The sequence below is a fragment of the Anguilla anguilla genome, chromosome 10, assembly GCF_013347855.1.
Source record: "Anguilla anguilla isolate fAngAng1 chromosome 10, fAngAng1.pri, whole genome shotgun sequence".
NCBI lineage: Eukaryota > Metazoa > Chordata > Actinopteri > Anguilliformes > Anguillidae > Anguilla > Anguilla anguilla.
The window spans coordinates 27,095,741-27,115,423 of NC_049210.1; the positions used below are offsets into that span (position 1 = coordinate 27,095,741).

The 19,683-nt window shown below is 39.6% G+C and overlaps 1 protein-coding gene across 12 annotated transcripts in view; it reads left to right on the forward strand.

Moving 5' to 3' along the window:
- Positions 1–19,683, forward strand: part of LOC118237336 (formin-binding protein 1-like) — a 185,430-nt gene that overhangs the window by 14,881 nt on the left and 150,866 nt on the right. The window contains exon 1 of one of the 12 annotated variants that reach the window (XM_035435928.1): positions 14,180–15,337. The exons of the other annotated variants lie outside the window; for them this stretch is intronic. Coding sequence (XP_035291819.1) covers positions 15,323–15,337 — 15 coding nt within the window. The 5' untranslated portion in view covers positions 14,180–15,322. Of the gene's footprint in view, positions 1–14,179; positions 15,338–19,683 lie in introns of those variants that run through there. 12 annotated transcript variants of the gene reach the window in all.

Consider the following 19,683-nt stretch of genomic DNA (forward strand, 5'->3'; position numbering starts at 1 on the left):
CAATACCGTAATATTTTCATTAGTGATCATGCCCCAATGTCACTTGACATTCAACTAAATAATGTCGGTAATAGCTATACATGGCGATTCGACAACTCTCTTCTAAGTGACAGAAGTTTTCTAAAATACATGTCTGATCAAATATGTTTTGTTGACAGCAATGACAAGGCGATGTGAACGACTCACTATTATGGGAATCTATGAAGGCAGTTTTAAGAGGAAACAATTTCATATAGTGCTTCAAAGAGGAAGCATGGCAAATTAAGACTAAAGGAGATTGATGAGACAATATCTAAGTATGAACAGATATATAGAACTATTCAAACCCTGATACTCTGAAATCTATTGTGGCACTGAGACATGAATATAACACAATCCTTTCAGCCCAGATACAGAGACAGCTGTATAGGATTAAGCAAAATTTCAGATTGGGGATAAACCCCATAAACTACTTGCTCGACAATTAAGACAAACTCAAGCCTCACGTGCAATATTAAAGATAAAACTGAAAAAGGTGATATTCTAACAAATCCCAAAGAAATTAACAAACGATTTATGGAATTTTATTCTACATTATATGAGTCTAAATGTAACCACAGCCCTGAAATTATTAATGAATTCATGGCCAATCTGAATCTCCCTCAGCTTAATATTGAAGCCGAGGAAGACTTGGACTCAGAAATTACTAGGGCTGGTGCCCGACTCAGAATTTTCTTAGTCGAATCGGATTTGGCAGTTCAATGCGACAATTTGTTTTATGTATAAAGGTCTATAAGACTTTCTGGCAAAATAGTACATTGGCATGCATTTCAGTGCTGATTTAGACCACGTTACATAGTCAAGTGCAACAAAGTCATATGAACATTTTGAGCATTTAAAATAAAAAATCCGTTAAGACAACTTCATATGAGATATGACGCCAGATGGCTGATTTGAGTTTCCGGCAATTCATTGGCATGCATGCGGATTTGTCGGAATCATGTGTCGTAATAATGAGACTATACACAAGTATTTCTGGTTAAACCTAGCTCTTATAACTTCTTTATTTTGCTTTAAACATTAAAAATGAACAAATAAATGAAACAGTTTAAATAAATTCATGGTATTGTCCGCTTTGAAATAACGGACATTTTCTTCAACATGATAGGAGCCTAGGCTACTTATTTATTTCTCTTTGAATATAAGAAGCCTAATATAGGCCTATACATCTAAACAAACATGTAAAAGAATAAATTAGCAAATTAAGCAATTTAAGCTTTGAATTATTTTAGTTGAAAATAATGCATTTGTAAACAACGGATTAAATTAATGGTATTGTCAGCATTGACATAACTGATGTCTGGTCTTCAATGAGACCCTTTTTATTTCTCTTAAATAGCTTACAAAAAAGTAATACATAAATCTAATAAATGTGTAAAATAATAAATTAACAAATTAAGCAATTTAAGATTAGACTGATTTTAGATTAAAATAAATGCCAACGGTTTAAATAAATTCACGGCATTGTCCGCATTGAAATAATAACTGACCTCTCGTCACGTGGAATATTTCTAGCACACGCAGGTTGCAAGAATATAAACAATAAATTTATAATTACCTTTATTTTATTTATAATTCAATATTATAATATAACCACTGTCCATTTTTGTAAGATTCTGTCTAGGCTATAATGATGTGTTCCGGTATCGTAGTGCACATTGACTGTCTAAAAAAAAAACCGACTGCTCAACTCAAAGAATCTCAGTCGACTGAGGGGTCTCTGACAGATGATTTGAATCATCGACTTTCAGGGGGAAGCCCTAGAAATTACACTAGAGGAGATAGAAGAAGTGATCAAACAGTTCCCCAATAATAAAGCTCCTTCGCCGGACGGCTATACCATGGAGTTCTTCCAAGCCTTTTCCAAATCGCTAACCCCTTTGCTATTATGAATGTTCAAACACTCCACTTCTTCTGGATTACTGCCCCAATCACTGTACAAAGCTAATATTGCACTTCTACTGAAGAAGGACAGAGATGAATTAAACCCAGCATCATTCCGCCCTGTGTCATTGCTCTCAATAGAAACAAAATTGATCGGAAAAATACTAGCTAACCGGCTGAAGAATTATATTGACACTATAGTGCACCCTGGTCAAACAGGATTTATCCCTAATCGTCATATGTTTTCCAACCTGTGATGCTTGTTTAATGTTTTATATAGTAAACATGATGCTGAAACAGTAGTTATATCACTGGATGCCAAAAAGGAGTTTGATCAAATTGAATGGCCATATATGTACAACACATTAGAAAAATTTGGTTTTGGTAATAAATTTATAAATTGGATCAAAATACTATATGCTCAACCTACAGCATGTATCATCACAAATCAGGATGCCCCCCCCCCCCCATTTCGGCTACATAGATCGACTCGCCACGGTTGCTGCCTATCCTCTTTTCTTTTTGCACTGGCTATACAGCCTCTTGCTACTAGTATCCAGCAACACCCAGATATAACTCCGGTGGTTATTGAGAGTCAGGAACACCAGATCAGTCTATATGTGGATGATTTACTTTTGTTTATTAGTAATCCTACAGACTCGGTTCAGGCTCTTTTAAAAGTTTTTTGGTACTTTTTCGGGTTTTCAGATTAACTGGGAGAAAAGCGAAATTATGCCAATTCAGCTGAGGCAGAATAATCCCCTTTTAAACTCCACTCCATTTAAAATAGTGAATGAGAAATTTACTTATCTGGGGATCATTGTCACCAGGAAGCAAAAGTTGCTGCTTCGAGTGAATTGGCAACAAAAAATTGAACAATTGAAGTGGAATATAGAGTTTTGGAAGACACTATGGTGGTTCTTCTGAGGTTCCTCTATCTTTTACAGTTGATCCCTTGCTTTATACCACAAAGCCTTTTCAAGGAAATTGACTCCATCATCATCCCCTTCATCTGGCAATAAAAAACAGCCCGTACAAGTAAAAAACATATTTGTAAAGTGAGGGGGGTTGGTGGATTCGGTCTCCCTAATTTTAAATATTTTTATTGGGCAGCACACCTAAATATACTGTCATATTGGAGGAATTGTACTGGCAACACCACTGAGGAGTCACATGCTGAAGCTAGAACAATCTGCATGCAGAGGGACATCTCTCCCAGCCCTTTTAAACAGCCCAATTAAGATTGATAAATCACTATATGGAGCAAACATCCTGATGCACAATTCACAATTCAGAGTGGAAACAAATTAGAGCACATATAAAAGCCCCAAATATGTACATTGACAGCCCTATTGTAGAGAATCATGCCTACATCCCTCCTAGGGATGATGCCACATTTATACAATGGAACCAACTATGAATCTCCACATTAGCGGACCTATGTGCGGATAATCACTTTGCATCATTTATGCAACTTAGACAGAAATATGAGATTCCAACCTCACATTTTTCCCACTACCTACAAGTCAGGAATTTTATCAGGACACACATTCCAAACTTTGGTAGCAAGCCACACCATCTCACATTAGACAAGATTATTGCCATCAAACCTGGTTCAACTTGTGCTGTGTCTATCCTCCATCAAGGCCTACTAGAATGGGAAGACATTAACACAGATAAGGTTAAAAGAGAATGGGAAACTGAATTAGGTATAGACATTAATGTAGTAGATTGGAAGACATGTTTAAAGAACATACGCCACCTTTCAATTAATTCTAGACATAAACTAATTCAGTTTAAGACTGTTCACAGACTGCACTATTCTAAAGTCACAATAAATAAAATGTTGCCAAATGTCCCAGCAATATGCAATAAATGCAATATGGAAGAAGGTACACTTAGTCACCAATATTTCACATGTACCAAATTGAATTTATATTGGTCATCTGTCTTTGACTTTTTTTCAAAAGCCTTTAAGAAAAAATGGGATCCAGATCCACTAGTGGCCATTTTATGTTGTACAAATAATATTGTGTTGGACTCAGGAAGTGATAAATGGGCTGTGTATCTAGGCATGAAACTAGCCAGAAAATTGATACTGCAATTATGGAAGGCAGATTCAGTTCCTTCATTTGAAATGTGGCATAGAGAACTCGGAGAAGTAGCCTACTCCATTTAGAAAAGTTGAGGTTTAAGCTCTGGGAGACTGAAGTCATTTGATAAAACATAGAGACCTGTTTTCAATTGTGTAAGTGAGGCAAGAGACAACTTTGATTAGATATTTAAAATGGACTTGTGTGACCTGGTTTTTCTTTTAATTCTGTTTTTTATTTATTTTTCTTATGCTTTTCCTAATCTGTACCATCTAATAACTGTATATTTGTGGAAACTTTTTTTTTTTTTTTGATATAGTCATGTGTATGTAAAAATTTGATTTGGTTTTAGGAGATGGGTAAAGAAAATGTGTTGTTTTTTGTTTTTATGTCTGTTGTGTTATGTAAAAAGAAAAATATTGACCGTACAGATTGTTCCTGCAACCATCATGGGTACAATAAAAATGTTTGAGAAAAAAAAAAAAAAGCTGTCTTTTGCCTCAAACCGCATAGTCAACAATGACACCAGAGGGCCATCAGTTCTGGATAATGTTCCAGAAAATTATGTTTTGGGATTTGAGTTTTTCCTGTGGGAAAACCTGGAGAAACCTGTGTCTGTGCTCAGATATCTTACTATCTAAGTAGCAAATAGTATCCTGTGTGGACTTGATTTACAACAAGCTCAACAATGTCTTTGAGCACAAGAAGCACTTCCCATGCTGGGTCACCCTCAGGGATTTTTGGTCCAACCATGAGCGCCAAGAGTCGCAGCAAAGTCTAGTTCTCATGGGCATTCCCGCCAACACTTTTCCATGCAGCAAAGTTTACAGGGACAAGCTGTGGTGCATCTGTCTTGTCTGACCATTTATAAGGGAACTCTTCGATGCATTTGTTCAGCTCTTAAAAAGTGAAGTATTTACTCTGAATGAACACTCTGAGGCACAGTGCCATTTCAAGGGGCACTATACTTTCAAAGGGATCGGGTGGATAGCCAGACAAAACATTGAAATATTTCAGTTTTCTTCACTCCACACACATGAGTCAAACTGGCATTCTCCTGTACAGCCTGAATATGCAGTGTGTGTTGTTCTTTAGTTCTGGGTGGGAATGCCCCTGTTCTCACTTCTCCTATTTGAATCTTTGACTGCTCACCTAGACAAAATCTGCAGACGTATGAACAGGAAAAGCTCTCAACAAATCCCCCGATAGAATGGGCCTCGAGATTGTCTGCAACAACACTGAACACTGCCTTTGACTCTTCTGCCCAATGCTGGAACATACAGTCCTTCCTCCTCTAAAACCACAAGATCTTTGAGCAGTGGCTCCAACACAGCACTGTAACCAAATCTCTTCATATCCCCAGCCCTGCACAGAATGGGTAAGAAGTTTGGTAAGTTTTTTCTTAAATTTGTTGTTGAGAAAGGTCCTAAGAAAAGTGTACGTCATATTCGCAGAATTGTTCACATTGGTGTTCTCATAATGATGAATCTCATTGTCTTCATAAGTTGAAAGCGCATGCCAGTTGTTCCTAATTAGCATAGGTAAATGCCCCGCCAATCCCCATAAAAGGGCATGAGACTGCAGGGCCGTGTGCACACACAGAAATTGAAAAGAAAAGTTGAGAGAGAAGTCAAGAATGCTGCAGGAAGTGAACAGCAAACGACCTGTCATATTTAGTAGCGTCAGTAGTGGATATAAAATTACACACTAAAAAAAAGATGCATGGGATGCTATTACTCATTCAGTGAACGCTGTATCCGGAGAAGGGCATTCAAACGACAAAGCGCTTCTCGTCACATTAATACTGCTAATTAAATCAACCGGCAGTAAACTGCATTGGAGAATTTAGCTGTTTCAACCCGTCGCTACACGAAACACTGCACAAAAAAATTTGCCAGTCATTTCGGTGTCACCCCCCTCTGATGGTGTCACCCGGTACGGTCCACACCTCCCTAGTGACGCCTCTGAATAAGTGTTCTCTTCTTCAACATGTCCATGTGTTTAAAAAGTGTTACCTAAGTGCTTAGTTTGTATTCAAAATTTAAACATTTGCTTTTTCAGTATAGACCAAACATTGCATAATTGAAACCCCCAAAAACAAAAGGTCACTACAATAGTTTGATTTTTATAATTTATTTACAGATAAACTCCCGCTGAGACAAGCACCCTCTGAGGCAGAACCTGGCACCTTAATGCTGATGCACCTTAAAATAATGAAAATAATTATTTAAAAAATATTATTGTACTTTAAATCCTATAATATTATACAACTGAAGAATTGAAGAAAATGCAATTACCAATTATTTTGCACAAAAATGTCAGCACAAATGTGCGTAAGTGTGCTCTTGAGTGTGCGTAGATTCTGTTCTTACCTAAGAACAAATCCCAAATAAAAAAACATTGGTGAATGTCAGAATCTTTGTGAAAACTCTGTAAGTGGGTTTTAAGAAGAAAATTCTTCTTAAGAACGGTTGGTGAATGAGGCCCATTGAGTTTAGTGCAGATTGGAGCAATGAGGGGACATCAGCTAACATCCAATACACAGCTGTGTTTTTGTGCTTTTTCCTGGATGTACCAATAGGATTGCATATCTCAAAGTCATCCACATAGAGAATGAAAGCAATGGTAAGGTCACCTCCTGAAAACAGCTCATTGGTTTTGTAATAAGTGCCATCATAAAATGACTTATACAGAGTACTCTGAGCTTCTCCCTCATGCAAGATCAAGTCCTGTATATCTTTCCTACTCAAAACCTGAAGTAATGTCTTCAGAATGGGGACATACTGGAAGGTGTTCTTCTCCCTACTGAGAACATACTCAATGGGTTCAACCACAGAAAAGTTCTCTTTAAAATACGTTCTTATTTTGTAGGCAAATGAAAGACGACCGCCACTACCCAGAGCAGAGCTCATGGGGTTAGCACCACTAAGGTCCTTCACCATTTCTGACACAATGGCCTCATCAATTTCACAGTTGTTTCTCCTCAAGCAAGACTGTAAAATGTCTTTCATGATGGGAACTGAGGCTGGATGAGATATAAAATGCAACTCCCCTACAACCTCATCAATGCATCTTTTGGGTACATTAAAGATGCTCTCTAGTTTCAACATCAAGTGAGCCAAGCTTTTTTCAATCAACTCTGGCAATTCTCTCACATCACCATCATCTCCTCCAATGTCATCAATATCAGACTGCTCACCCTCCGGATTAACTCGATCACTGCAATCATCTGTATTTGAAGGGTTTACATATCTCTTTAGCAAGTCTTCTTTGAACTGATCCAATGAGTGGGGAGTATGCTTGCGACTTCTGTGGGAACCAAACGTTCCATAGATGTTAGTTTTGAAATTGCAGTTCTTGAAAACACAGGTGACAGTTTCTTGCTTTTGCAAATGTCGACCAAGATGTTCAAAATACTCTCTTTTGGTGGAGATTGTGCCTACACTTCAGCACTGGCAACAGAAACTGAGTATTTCAGAAGATCTCACTCTTTCTTGATTTGAGTGTTTTCTTGACAGATGTGAACTGACGCTACCACATGTTTTAAAGGAACAAAAACAATCCAGGTGAGGACATGGCAGAGGTTGCCCACCGTGGCTGTGACCTATAATGTTTCAACAACTCTGCTTTGGTAGAGATCTACAAATTTTGCAAGCCCAATGCATTGTGTTAGATACTTAAAAAACACACCACATTTTTGTTATATATGCCAACTTCACAAAACACTTAACAAAACAATGTATTTGCAATGCAATTACAATGAAGTGGTAGCTAAATTGCAACAGGTTTGTCAGACACACATTTTATGCAAGCTTACCATGAACTGATTTCTATTAAACATTAAGGTCAGAGTGAAACAGGAGTAGTGTGATTTTAAACAATTAAGACCATATTGCTTCAGAACACACTGCAAAATGTAACCATTTAACAATTTGTAATTCCGATTTAAGATTCAGAATCAAATTAATCACATATTAGGCTATTAAGTAACATGTCAAAACATGTATGGTGTGGATTAATGTCAACTAAGCTGTAAATATGTCCAATTATGATGATGATATTTAAGGCTACATGAATGCAGAATGGCGCAAAGGCTATCCTACATGATACACTGAACCTAAAAAAATTCGACAAATTGTATGCTTTGCAACAAAAGACTAACGTTTACTTTCATAATACAGCACTCAATGGATTTATATTCTAATATGTTTCAATTAATGGTTGTTTCATCCCCTCCAATATGCTCCCGTAACATTAATTAAGTTAGTGGTTGTCTTGTTCTCCTTTTTAGCTACAGTAACATTTCAGGGTAGACTTGCCAGAATTTGATGGTTTTTTTTTAGCTCACCAGCAGAATTCTGAGTCAATGCAAATAATTTTAAGCATAAAATCACCCCCTTTTCACTCAACGGTAGATTTAGAGCACCTGCTGGTCTTTCGGACTATGGCAGATTTACGAGAAGCTAGCTAATTGGCACAGAGTGTCTGCATTCAACACAGCCGCTAAACGGGCAGAGTATGTTAACATATCACCATCAAAAGGAAAAATACCCAAGTCGTTTTGGGTCGTAAAGAAAATATGTTTGTAATTGTTATAACACTTAGGCTACCTTATGTGAAAAACGTGCTTTGCTTTTTTGCGCTTTGTCCGTGACAGGTACGCTAACAGTAGGCATATATTTGCTAATTTATACATGGGAAATTTTGAGAACAAGTTCTGAATGTTATATATAAACAACACATTCCTTCCACACATTAAAGTCTGGCGTTGGTATATTGATGATATATTCTTGATCTGGACATGGACAGAATCAGAACTCCTTGATTTCAGTTGGTACATAAATAATCAGGATGAGAATTAACATTTTACAATGAAAATTGATGAAACTCAACTCAGTTTCCTGGACATTTTGATCATTAAAGAGAACAACACAATCAGTACTGATTTGTATCGGAAGCCAACAGACAGGAACTCTTTTTTGAGAGGAGATAGTTTTCACCCCACACCCCTTAAAAAGAGTCTTCCGGTTAGTCAGTTCAGTAGGGTAAGGAGAATCTGCAGTTCAGACAGTCGTTATACGAGCCAAGCACAAGAACTGAGCAGGAGATTCAGAGACTGGGGCTATCCAGACAACTGGGTGGAGAAGGCATCTCAGAATTTATTATTATCCTTTATTTTAGCAGGGGGGGACCCACTGAGACCGAAGTCTCTTTTCCAGGGGGGCCCTGCGGCAATACAAGTCACAGAAAAGAAAATTTAAAACATATACGTGGGCACATTCATACGTATACACATACGCACACTCACGTGAAGAAAGTGAATGTATCAAAATATACAGTAATAAAAGTAAACTAAAGGCAGCCTTAACCCAGTCAGTCCTATATCTTGGTAGTTTTAAAGTGATCCATTCCTGAGATCTAGTAGTATAATTAGAGATGTTCATTGACAAAAGATTGGTTAAATACAGAAGACGTTAAGCGAGTAGAGCTTTGTAAATAAACAGAATAAGTACTGCTTCCTCCGTAGACCCAGAGAGGACCAACCAACTGAGTGATACAGGTTACAATGATGAGTTTGATACCCGTTGCCCATGACACTGTGGTAAATAGCATCCAGTTTTTTTTTAAACAGTGATTGGAGCATGCATATATAATATGTCTCCATAGTCAAAGACTGACAATATCGTAGCCTGCACAATCTTTTTTCTGCTGTCCATAGAGAGGCAGGACTTGTTCCTATAAAGATGGCCAATTTTAGGCTTAATCTTGTTGGATAAATTTGTAATATGTGACCTGAAGGACAGATCATACTCTAACCAGATTCCCAGATATTTGTATTTTTCAACTCATTCAATCTCATCATTGTTAAAAGTAGACAAATGTGCATCAATAGGGTCAGGTTTTAGTATGGAAAAAATCATATTCTTTGTCTTACTGGCATTCAGTACCAATTTAAGACCGGCCAGTGCTCGTTGAATAGTGCAGCCTGTAAATATGAAAGAGCTTGTCTGGTCGAGGGCGCTGAGGAATAAAGTACTGTATCATCAGCATAGAAATGAACACTACAGTTCTCTGTTTTGGTGGCAATATTGTTTATATAAATAGTAAACAATATAGGGCCCAGAATAGACCCCGGAGGTACTCCTTTATTGACCACTAGGAAGGGAGACTTAACCTCATCAGTCACTACAGATTGAGTCCTGTTAGTTAAATAATTTTGGAACCACTTTCAAGCATTATTATCTAACCCAATGGAGGCCAACCTGTTTAATAAAACTGAGTGGTCGACCATATCAAAGGCCTTAGATAGGTCGATGAAAAGGGCTGCACATTTTTTACCTTTATCAATTGTATTTATGACCAGAGAGGCTGCCGAGATGGTACTATGGCCGGGTCTGAACCCAGATTGATGTGGGCTTAAAATGTTATTAATTGATAAGAAAGTGCGCAGCTGTTGATTTACCAGTGATTCCAGCACCTTAAGCTAAATAGGAAAGTTTGGAGATTGGTTGATAGTTATTTACCTCACTAGAATCACCTCCTTTAAATAATGGTAGAATGTGCAGCTTTCCAGACATTCGGAATAGTCCCAGTAAAAAGCGATAAATTAAAAAATATTAGTTACTGGTTTAACAATCAAAGGGGCAGCAAGTCGTAAGATAGTTGATCCTCCCCCATGGATTTCTTTTCATATATAATGAGTAACGTATTTAATACCTCCTTTTCCGTAAATTCTCTGAAGGAGAAGATAGCTCCAATTTCAGATGGCCTAATGGTAGACCCAGAATTGTGGTCAGCTTGTTCTTTTAATGCAGCAGTATGTTTTGAATTCTCAAAAATATTTCCTGCCGCTATGAAGCGATGATTAAAGACACTGCCCATTTCTTGTTTATCAAAAACAGGACCATTATCGGAATGGATGTGCTGGGGGAGGGATGCAGCAGGCGTATGTTTCAGTGACTTCACTATTTTCCAGAATTTTGAGAGATTGCTGTCACTATTAGTTAGTGAGGTAATATAATAATTAGATTTTGCTTTCTTTATTGAGGCAGAGCATTTATTTCTAAATTGTCTAAAATGCTGCCAGTCAGTAAGTTGCCATGGCTTATCTCTGTTGTACATTTCATTAGATAAATCATTTGAAAACCAGGGGTTTGATCTGTTCTTCACACTGAGTCTTTTAAGTGGGGCATGCTTATTTAATACAGAATTAAAAGTTGTAGAGAAGTAACTAAGTGCTAACTCCAGATCAGGGATGTAAGCAGCACAGTTTATGTCACTTGAGTGTAACTCATGTAAAAACCCTTGTTCACAGAATTTCAAAAAATTCCTTTTGATAATAAAATGGGATGGCGCTTTAATAGTTCTTTCATCCCTGATGCAAGCGATAGGGCAATGACCAATCGGGAAAACTCCACTAGAAATATACTTATGTGGTCTGTTTGTTAAAATGACATCAATCAGGTTAGATTTTGATGGGTTTTTTCTATTAGGTCGTGTGGGTTCCGAGATTAATTGTGTGAGATTCAGATCATCGCAAATAATCTTGAGATCATCTGAGGCTCTTGATAGCCAATCCAAGTTTAAATCTCCCATAACCAGTAATTCAGAGTGGACAAATTTAGACAATAATCCAGACAGAAATTTGAACACACCTCCCAATCAGAATGTTTACAAACAAAGAGAGTTGAAAAAACTACTACACCAGTCCAATGTTTCACACAATGCACCCCACTAGGAGTTGAGTTCCAAAACATTTTAAAGAAACATTAGCACATTGTAAATTCTGACCCACTTTAAAAAATATATTCAATGAGCCGCCACGTATTGTTTTTAAGAGAGCACCGAACCTCAGGGATATGTTGGTGAAATCTGATCTGCCACCCCCTAAACAAAAAACTTTCCTCAATGATGTTAAAGAGGGTAATTAAAAGTGCGGTAAATGTGCCCAATGCAATTTTACATACAAATGTAATTCATTCAATCACCCCCATTCAGGTACTAAGATCAAAATATAATGTATTATCTCTTGCTTCACAGCTAATGTCATCTACCTTCTGAGATGCCCTTGTGGTTTACCCTACATAGGCAAGACCAGCAGAAGTCTAAAAACACACATAAGTCAACATAGGAGCAACATTAGGACTAGAGATATAAGAAGTCCAGTAGCTGTCCATTTTATACAGGCGAATCACAATGTCTAGTCCAATACATAGCTATAGAAAAAGTGAGAATCCCACATAGGGGAGGAGACATTAATAGATTGCTTTTGCAGAGAGAATGCTATTGGATTTTTACTGTATCTATGAAGCTCCATGAGCTATTACAAGTGTATGTACACCTGATAATATATCTTTAGCTATTATGTAACAGGTATATTTGAAAAAGCATTTAACGAATGTGGAGCTTCCTACATAAAAAATTTAATGTCAGAAAAATATGACAGTCTTTTAACTTTTTGTATGTGTTTTTTATATTCCAGATATATAATCACCTGTGTGTATTCCCAGGACTACTTGCATGATGACCGTCCGGTGACCAACATGTATTGTTACATTATCTTGAATTAATTATGAAGGCGTTGCTGACGTGTCACTATTGTCTACTTACACAGGTGTACTCACGTGACCACCTTTACCTGAGAAAGACCAAAATGGTCGAAACGCCACTGCTCACAGATTTTAGTTGAATAAATCACTTAGGAGCGTAATAGCAGTGTTCTGCTATTATTTTCTTTTGTCCATAATGAACACCATGTTCGAACACAAGGATGTTCATAAGTGTACATTAGTGTACCAGAACACCTTAGGCCAAACTCTGACCTCAACTGGGGATATTGTTGGAAGATTACATTACATTACAGGCATTTAGCAGACGCTCTTATCCAGAGCGACGTACAACAAGTGTATCAGTTCAAGGTGCAGAGGTGCAGAAAAACACACTAGAGTGAAGTAAAGATCATAGTGCCAGAAGTGACCACATAGATCAGGACTCCAACCCTGTAGGGTAACCTGTTCATCAAACAAACAAACAATCCTGCCAAATACAAAACTAACGTGATCGCATTAGCCTAACTAGGTACATTGAGCTAAACTAGAGGGTAGGGAGGGGTGGGGAGAGGTGCAGCCTGAAGAGATGAGTCTTTAGTCTGCGCTTGAAGGTAGTCAGATTCTCTGCTGTTCTGACCACCACAGGAAGGTCATTCCACCAGCGAGGGGCCAGGACAGACAGCAGACGCGAACGGGAAGTACAGACACAAAGAGGGGGAGGTGCCAAGCGTCCAGAGGTGGCAGAACGGAGAGGTCTGGCTGGTGTGTAGGGTCTGATGATCCTCTGGATGTATCCTGGTGCTGACCCCTTAGCTGCCTGGTATGCAAGCACCAAAGTCTTAAATTTGATGCGCGCCATAACAGGCAGCCAGTGGAGGTCAGTGAGCAGGGGGGTGACATGGGAATGTCTGGGGAGGTTGTAGACCAGACGCGCTGCAGCATTCTGGATGAGCTGCAGGGGTCTGATGGCGGATGCTGGCAGTCCAGCCAGTAGCGAGTTGCAGTAGTCCAGGCTGGAAGATTGAAGGAACACTTTGAGGACCTCTTAAATCTGACAAATTCCTACTTTTTGGAGGCTGAGCTAGAGCAATCTGGGGGGATCAGAGTCCATTTGTGTGGCAGAAGTCACTGGAGTGGTTGGAGAACTCCTCAGTGGCAGAGCATCTAGAAATGTTGAAGGCTCTGGATGTTGGTGGAGTGTTTTGATACTAATCCTCAATATCGCGTGAAACTCAGGAACAGGGCCTTTGGAGTGGCAAACCGGGGTGGTGGTCCCCATTTTTAAGAAGGAACACACCCTAATTATCGGGGAATCACACTCATCAGCTTCCCTGGGAAAGTCGATGCCAGTGTTTCTCAACCCTGGTCCTGGGGTCCCACTGCCCTGCATGTTTTAGATGTCTCCCTGCTCCAACACACCTGATTCAAATGAATGGGTCATTATCAGGCTTCTGCAGAGCTTGATGACGACCCATTCTTTTGAATCAGGTGTTTTGGAGCAGGGAAACATCTAAAACATGCAGGGCAGTGGGTCCCCAGGACCAGGATTGAGAAACACTGGTCTATGTCAAAGTGCTGGAAAGGAGGCTTTGGCCAATAGTTGAACCTCAGATTCAGGAAGAACAATGCAGGTTTGGTCCAGGCTGTGGAATAACAGACCAGCGTGATACCCTCTCACAGATATTTGAGGAGGCATGGGAGTTTGCCTATCCAGTCTACATGTGTTTCGTAGATTTGGAGAAGGTATGTGACGGTGTGCCCCAGAGTATCTTGTGGGAGGTGCTGCGGGGAATATAGGGTGCTAGGGTTGCTGTTGGGTGCCATTTGATCCCTGTATACTCGGAGCGAGAGCTGTGTCCGGATTCTCAGCATTAAGTCAAGCTTGTTCAAAGTGGGTGTCGGACTTCGCCAAGGGTGCGCTTTGTCTCCCCTACTGTTCGTGGTATTCATGGACAGAATCTCAAGGCGCAACCGAGGTATGGAGTGTGTCCAGTTTGGGGACATAGGAGTGGCATCTCTGTCATAGGAGTGGCATCTCTGCAGATGACGTTGTTCTCTTAGCCTCATCATACTGTGACATTCCATGCGCACTAGAGCGGTTTGCAGCTGAGTGTGATGTGGTCAGGATGAGGATCAGCACCTCCAAGTCTGTGGCTATGGTCCTCTCCTGGAAAAAGATGGTTTGCCCTCTTTAAGTAAGGGAGAAGAAACTGTCCCAAGTGGAGGAGTACCTTGGAGTCTCATTCACGTGTGAGGGAAAAAGGGATTTGGAGATCGACGGCTGCCTAGGTGCAGAGGGCACAGTAATGCTGGCATTGTATCAGACGGTGGTGGTGGTGAAGGAACTGAGCCAAAGGCAAAGCTCTCGGTTTACCAGTTGATTTTCGTCCCTACTCTCACGTATGGTCACAAGTTATGGGTAGTGACTGAAAGAGTGAGATCGCGAATACAAGCGGTCAAAATGGGGTTTCTCCATAGAGTGGCAGGGCTTACTAGGGTGAGGAGCTCAGCTATCCGGGAGGACCTCAAAGTAGGATAGGGTGCCTTCCTCTGGAGGTGTTCTGGGCTCGGCCACCAGGGAGGAGATTCAGGGGCAGACCTAGGACACGTTGGAGGGATTATATCCAAAGGCTGGCCTGGGATCGCCTGGGGATCTACCCGGATGAGTTGGTGGAAGTTGCTGGGGAGAGGGACATCTGGGCTGCTCTGCTTGCCCCTTTGCCACCGCAACCCTGACTTTGACTAAGTGGTTAGAGAATGGATGGATGGTTGGTAAGTTATAAAACTCCCATATGGGTTGCACCACATTTTGCAACAATAACTGCAACCAAATGGTTCCTGTAATTTAATATCAGTCTTTCACATCGCCGTGGAGGAATTTTAGTTCACTCTTTGCAGAACTGCTTTAATTTGGACAAATTGGTAGGTTTCCAAGCATGAACTGCTCATTGCTGGTCCCACCACGGCATCCATGTTGTAATCAGTTTAAGCCACTCCAAACTTAAATTTAGTTTCTTTTCAGCTATTCAGACATGGGCTTGGTTTTATGTTTTGTATTTCTGCATAGTCTAATTACCCTTCAGCTTCACCTCACAGGCCGATGAACAGACATTCTCCTTAAGAATTTTCTGGTACAGAGCAGAATTCATAGTTCCTTCAATAATGATAAGTAATGATAAAGCATCCCTAAACCATCACACTACCACCATGTTTGACTGGTAAATGGTAAATGGACTGCATTTATATAGCGCTTTTATCCAAAGCGCTTTACAATGGATGCTTCTCATTCGCCAGAGCAGTTAGGGGTTAGGGGTTAAGTGTCTTGCTCAAGGACACTTCGACATGCCCAGGGCGGGGTTTGAACCGGCAACCCTCCGACTGCCAGACAATCGGTCTTACCTCCTGAGCTATGTCGCCCCTGGTGGTATGATGTTGTTACTGTCAAATGCTGTATTTGCTTTATGCCAGACATAATGTCATCATGTCGTTTCATGCCAAAATCAAATTTTTATTAATCTGTCCATAGAATATTATTCCTAAAGACTCGGGGACCATCAAGGTACTTTTTTGAAAATGTGGGACAAGCATTGGCGTTCCTCTTGGTTAGCAGTAGTTTCCGCCTTGGTACTCTCCCATGAATCCCATTTTTGCTCAGGCTCTTTCTTATTGTGGAGTCATGAACACTGACCTTAGCTGAGGTTTGAGAGGTCTGCTGGTCTTTGGATGTTCTCTGGGTTTTTTTTGGACTTCCTGCACCCTTAGAAAAAAATTTGCAAGCTGACCACTCCTTGGAGGATTCACCACTGTTTCAAGTGTTCTCCATGGGGAAATAATGGCTCTCACTGTGGTTCCATGGAGTCCCAGACCCTTAGAAATGGCTTTGTAACCATTCTAATATTTTAAAGGAGTACCATGGTGGTTGAACGTGACACTTCCTAGTTGTCTTCAGGCAACAACAAAACAAATGTGCATAATTTTTTTATTCTTCAGTCATTTCAATGTACTTTAAAACGTATTTTTCTAAGCCTAAATTTCCCACTATAAAAATTCACCCGAACCGTCTGGGCGTGGTAATGAGAACTGTCAGTTAGCTATGATTGACAGACCGTGCCCCGTTACCATAGCTACCCCCATGATACGCGCTCTCTTTGGGAGACTGAATTTTCACAAGCTAGCTTGCTTAGTAGTATATCAAGTATCGATAGATAGCTAAGGTAAGGACGTTGACTTATATCCAGTTATAATTTTTGCTATCTAGCTAGCCAAGTTAAAATAAAAGCACAACTATAACATCCTCATAAAAGCAAACTAGCAAGCTAACGTTATCGATAACATTGCCTTATGAAAGCAAACCTTCTAGCTAGCTAACGTTAGCTAGCTAGCTAAATGAATATAACCAGAAATAATCTAAAGGCACTCTAATTTAAGTGAACCTAACGTTAGTCAAATATTTGCATTGTCTGAACAGCAGGACGGTGTGTCCTGTCAGATTTCTTTACGGGGCGTGGAAATAGGAGTGGTTACTGTATTCGTGACGTAGCAAAATGACAACTTTCTCAACCGGTTGAAAATAGGACGATGAATTTAAAACGCATATTTCTCCAAAAATACAGAACGGACATATTTAATACTTTGCTTATTGTGTTTCTTCAATGCCTCTTGTGCAAATAGCACATAAAACCGAGAAAGTGTGAAAATCACCATGGTACTCCTTTAAGGAATTTCCTTTGATTGTGTCATAGTGTGCTTATAGAAACTTTGTGGTGATTACTTCATTCTGCTGGTAAGGTTCAATATGGGTGAAGTTTAGATTCAACAGGGCTGGCTGCAATCAAGCCTGCATGTGTTCAATCAGCTGAATCTATCAAATAAATTTGGTTAATTGGTTGATTGAGTTACTAAGGGGGAAATTACCTTTTGAAATGGGTGATATGGTTTGATAACTTTTTTATTAAACAAATGAAATTATAATTTTAGATATGTGTTTTGTGATTACTCAGCTTTTTATTTGCATATTTCACCATTTTTAAAGTGACTGTAAAGGTAAATCCGTGAAAGGCTTCAGACTAGAGTGTATGGGAATATTATGGTATGTATTAACCCCTTTTGTGCAGATGGAGAATCTGGGCAAACCCATTTAGGGGGTGTTTTATTTAAGGCATTATAATTCCAGATGTGAGCGTTACAGAGACTTGGAAAATGGCATAAATGAAGCAAGACACTAATACCATTTACAATAATAACATAGATTAGATAATATTAAAAATTTAGGTAAAAATAAAGTGCCACAAATATAATTATCTTCCATCTATCTTTTATGTATACCAACTTCTTATTCGCTCACCATTCACTCACACACTCATACCTATGGGCAAATTAGAGTCTCCAATTAGCGTACCCTACATTTCTTTCGACTGTGGGAAGAAACCGGAGTACCTAGAGGAAACCCACGCGGACACAGGGAGAAACATGCAAACTGCATCACCATGCCCCCCACAATTATCTTGAAATTGCAAAAATCAAGTTGTTCTCCTTGAAATTAAATACTGAGAGGTCATGCATATATTACAGGTAAAACTATACACGTCCTAGATCATAAAGTCCATGACCACAAGTGTGTCTGAGGGTGATATGCAGTACTACTAAACTACTACCTTGGTGTCCCTTAGTCTCCAAATCTGTCCAAAACGTCTAAATTGTGCATTGCTGTACATCATCATGTTTTACAATTATTTTCATCATTATACGAGTCTAAGATATCTAAACATATATAAAACCTCTGGTTTTAGCTGAAACATTGATATCACATTGAAAAATAATGCAAAAACATTGTGACACTGTGGTACACATATGTAAAATGTAATCATTCACTCTTGTAAGTTGTGTCTGTACTCTATAGTACGTAATATTTTGTTGCATGGGGATGGGGAGACAGTTTACAAATGTTACTGTTTATGATAACTTCAAAGGAAATCTTACATTCATCTTGCACATATCAGCACACAGAAAATTGGAATGCATAATTCACATACCCTAAGTGGCATGTGTAGCCGATGGAGGTACTAATACAATAAGATTACAATAGAATAATATTCCACCATCAAATTGAATTTTAACAAAACAGGTACTATGAGCCACTACACTACACTGCCCAGGCTATGATTACAATGTCCCTATACGAACAGCTAGGCCGGTTAATTAACCTCAGTACAAAAGTTCTGAGCATTATTAGGAAAGGCTAACAGTTGTCTCTTATGACTAATGTGAATATAATCAATAAATCAATCAATTTTTATTTGTATAGTGCTTTTAACAAAGGAGCTTTGTCACAAAGCAGTTTTACAGAGAACCGGCCCCCAAAGAGTAAGCCTAGGGCAACAGTACCAAGGAAAAACTCCCTGACTGATAACAGGAAGAAACCTTGAGTAGAACCGGACTCAGAGGGGGAACCCATCTGCCCCGGGCAGTTTGTTATAGAAATGACTTGCATGAAAACAGATAAATTATAATACATAAACAGCCAATCCAAAGCTGGTCTAGCTGGTCTAGGGCTGGAGCTCCAGGCCGTGTGGGGGGGGGTGCTCAGCAAACTTGGACTAGAGCTCCGGGCAGGTGCCCAGAGCCAAGGAAAACGAGAAAAAAACATTGTTAGGGGGTTCAAATGGTAGATTAGCAAGCAGAGCAGAAGAGACAGAGGCGTCGGCATGCGATAAGGAAAACACTGGCAGAATAAGGCTATGGCAGCATAGCTAATGGAAACAGAGGCAGGGGCCAACGCAGTCATGAGGGCAGTGTTGAGACAGTCATCTCCAGACCATGACCGGTTCTGCTTAACACAGCACTACCAATAATGATCCAGTGACAGCACTAACCGCTCAGTCCACCAGAGACTCTATAGCTATGCCCGCCACCCACTCCTGCCCCTCAAATATACGAGAGACTAAAAAGATACGTTTTGATCCTAGCTTTAAATAAGGTGACAGTGTCTGCGCCCCGAACATGGGCAGGCAACTCGTTCCACAGGAGGAGAGCACGATAGGAGAAAGCTATTCTAGGAATAACAAGGAGGCCTGCACCCTGCAAAGGAAGCATTCATGAGGGAATATAAGGAAGAAGTA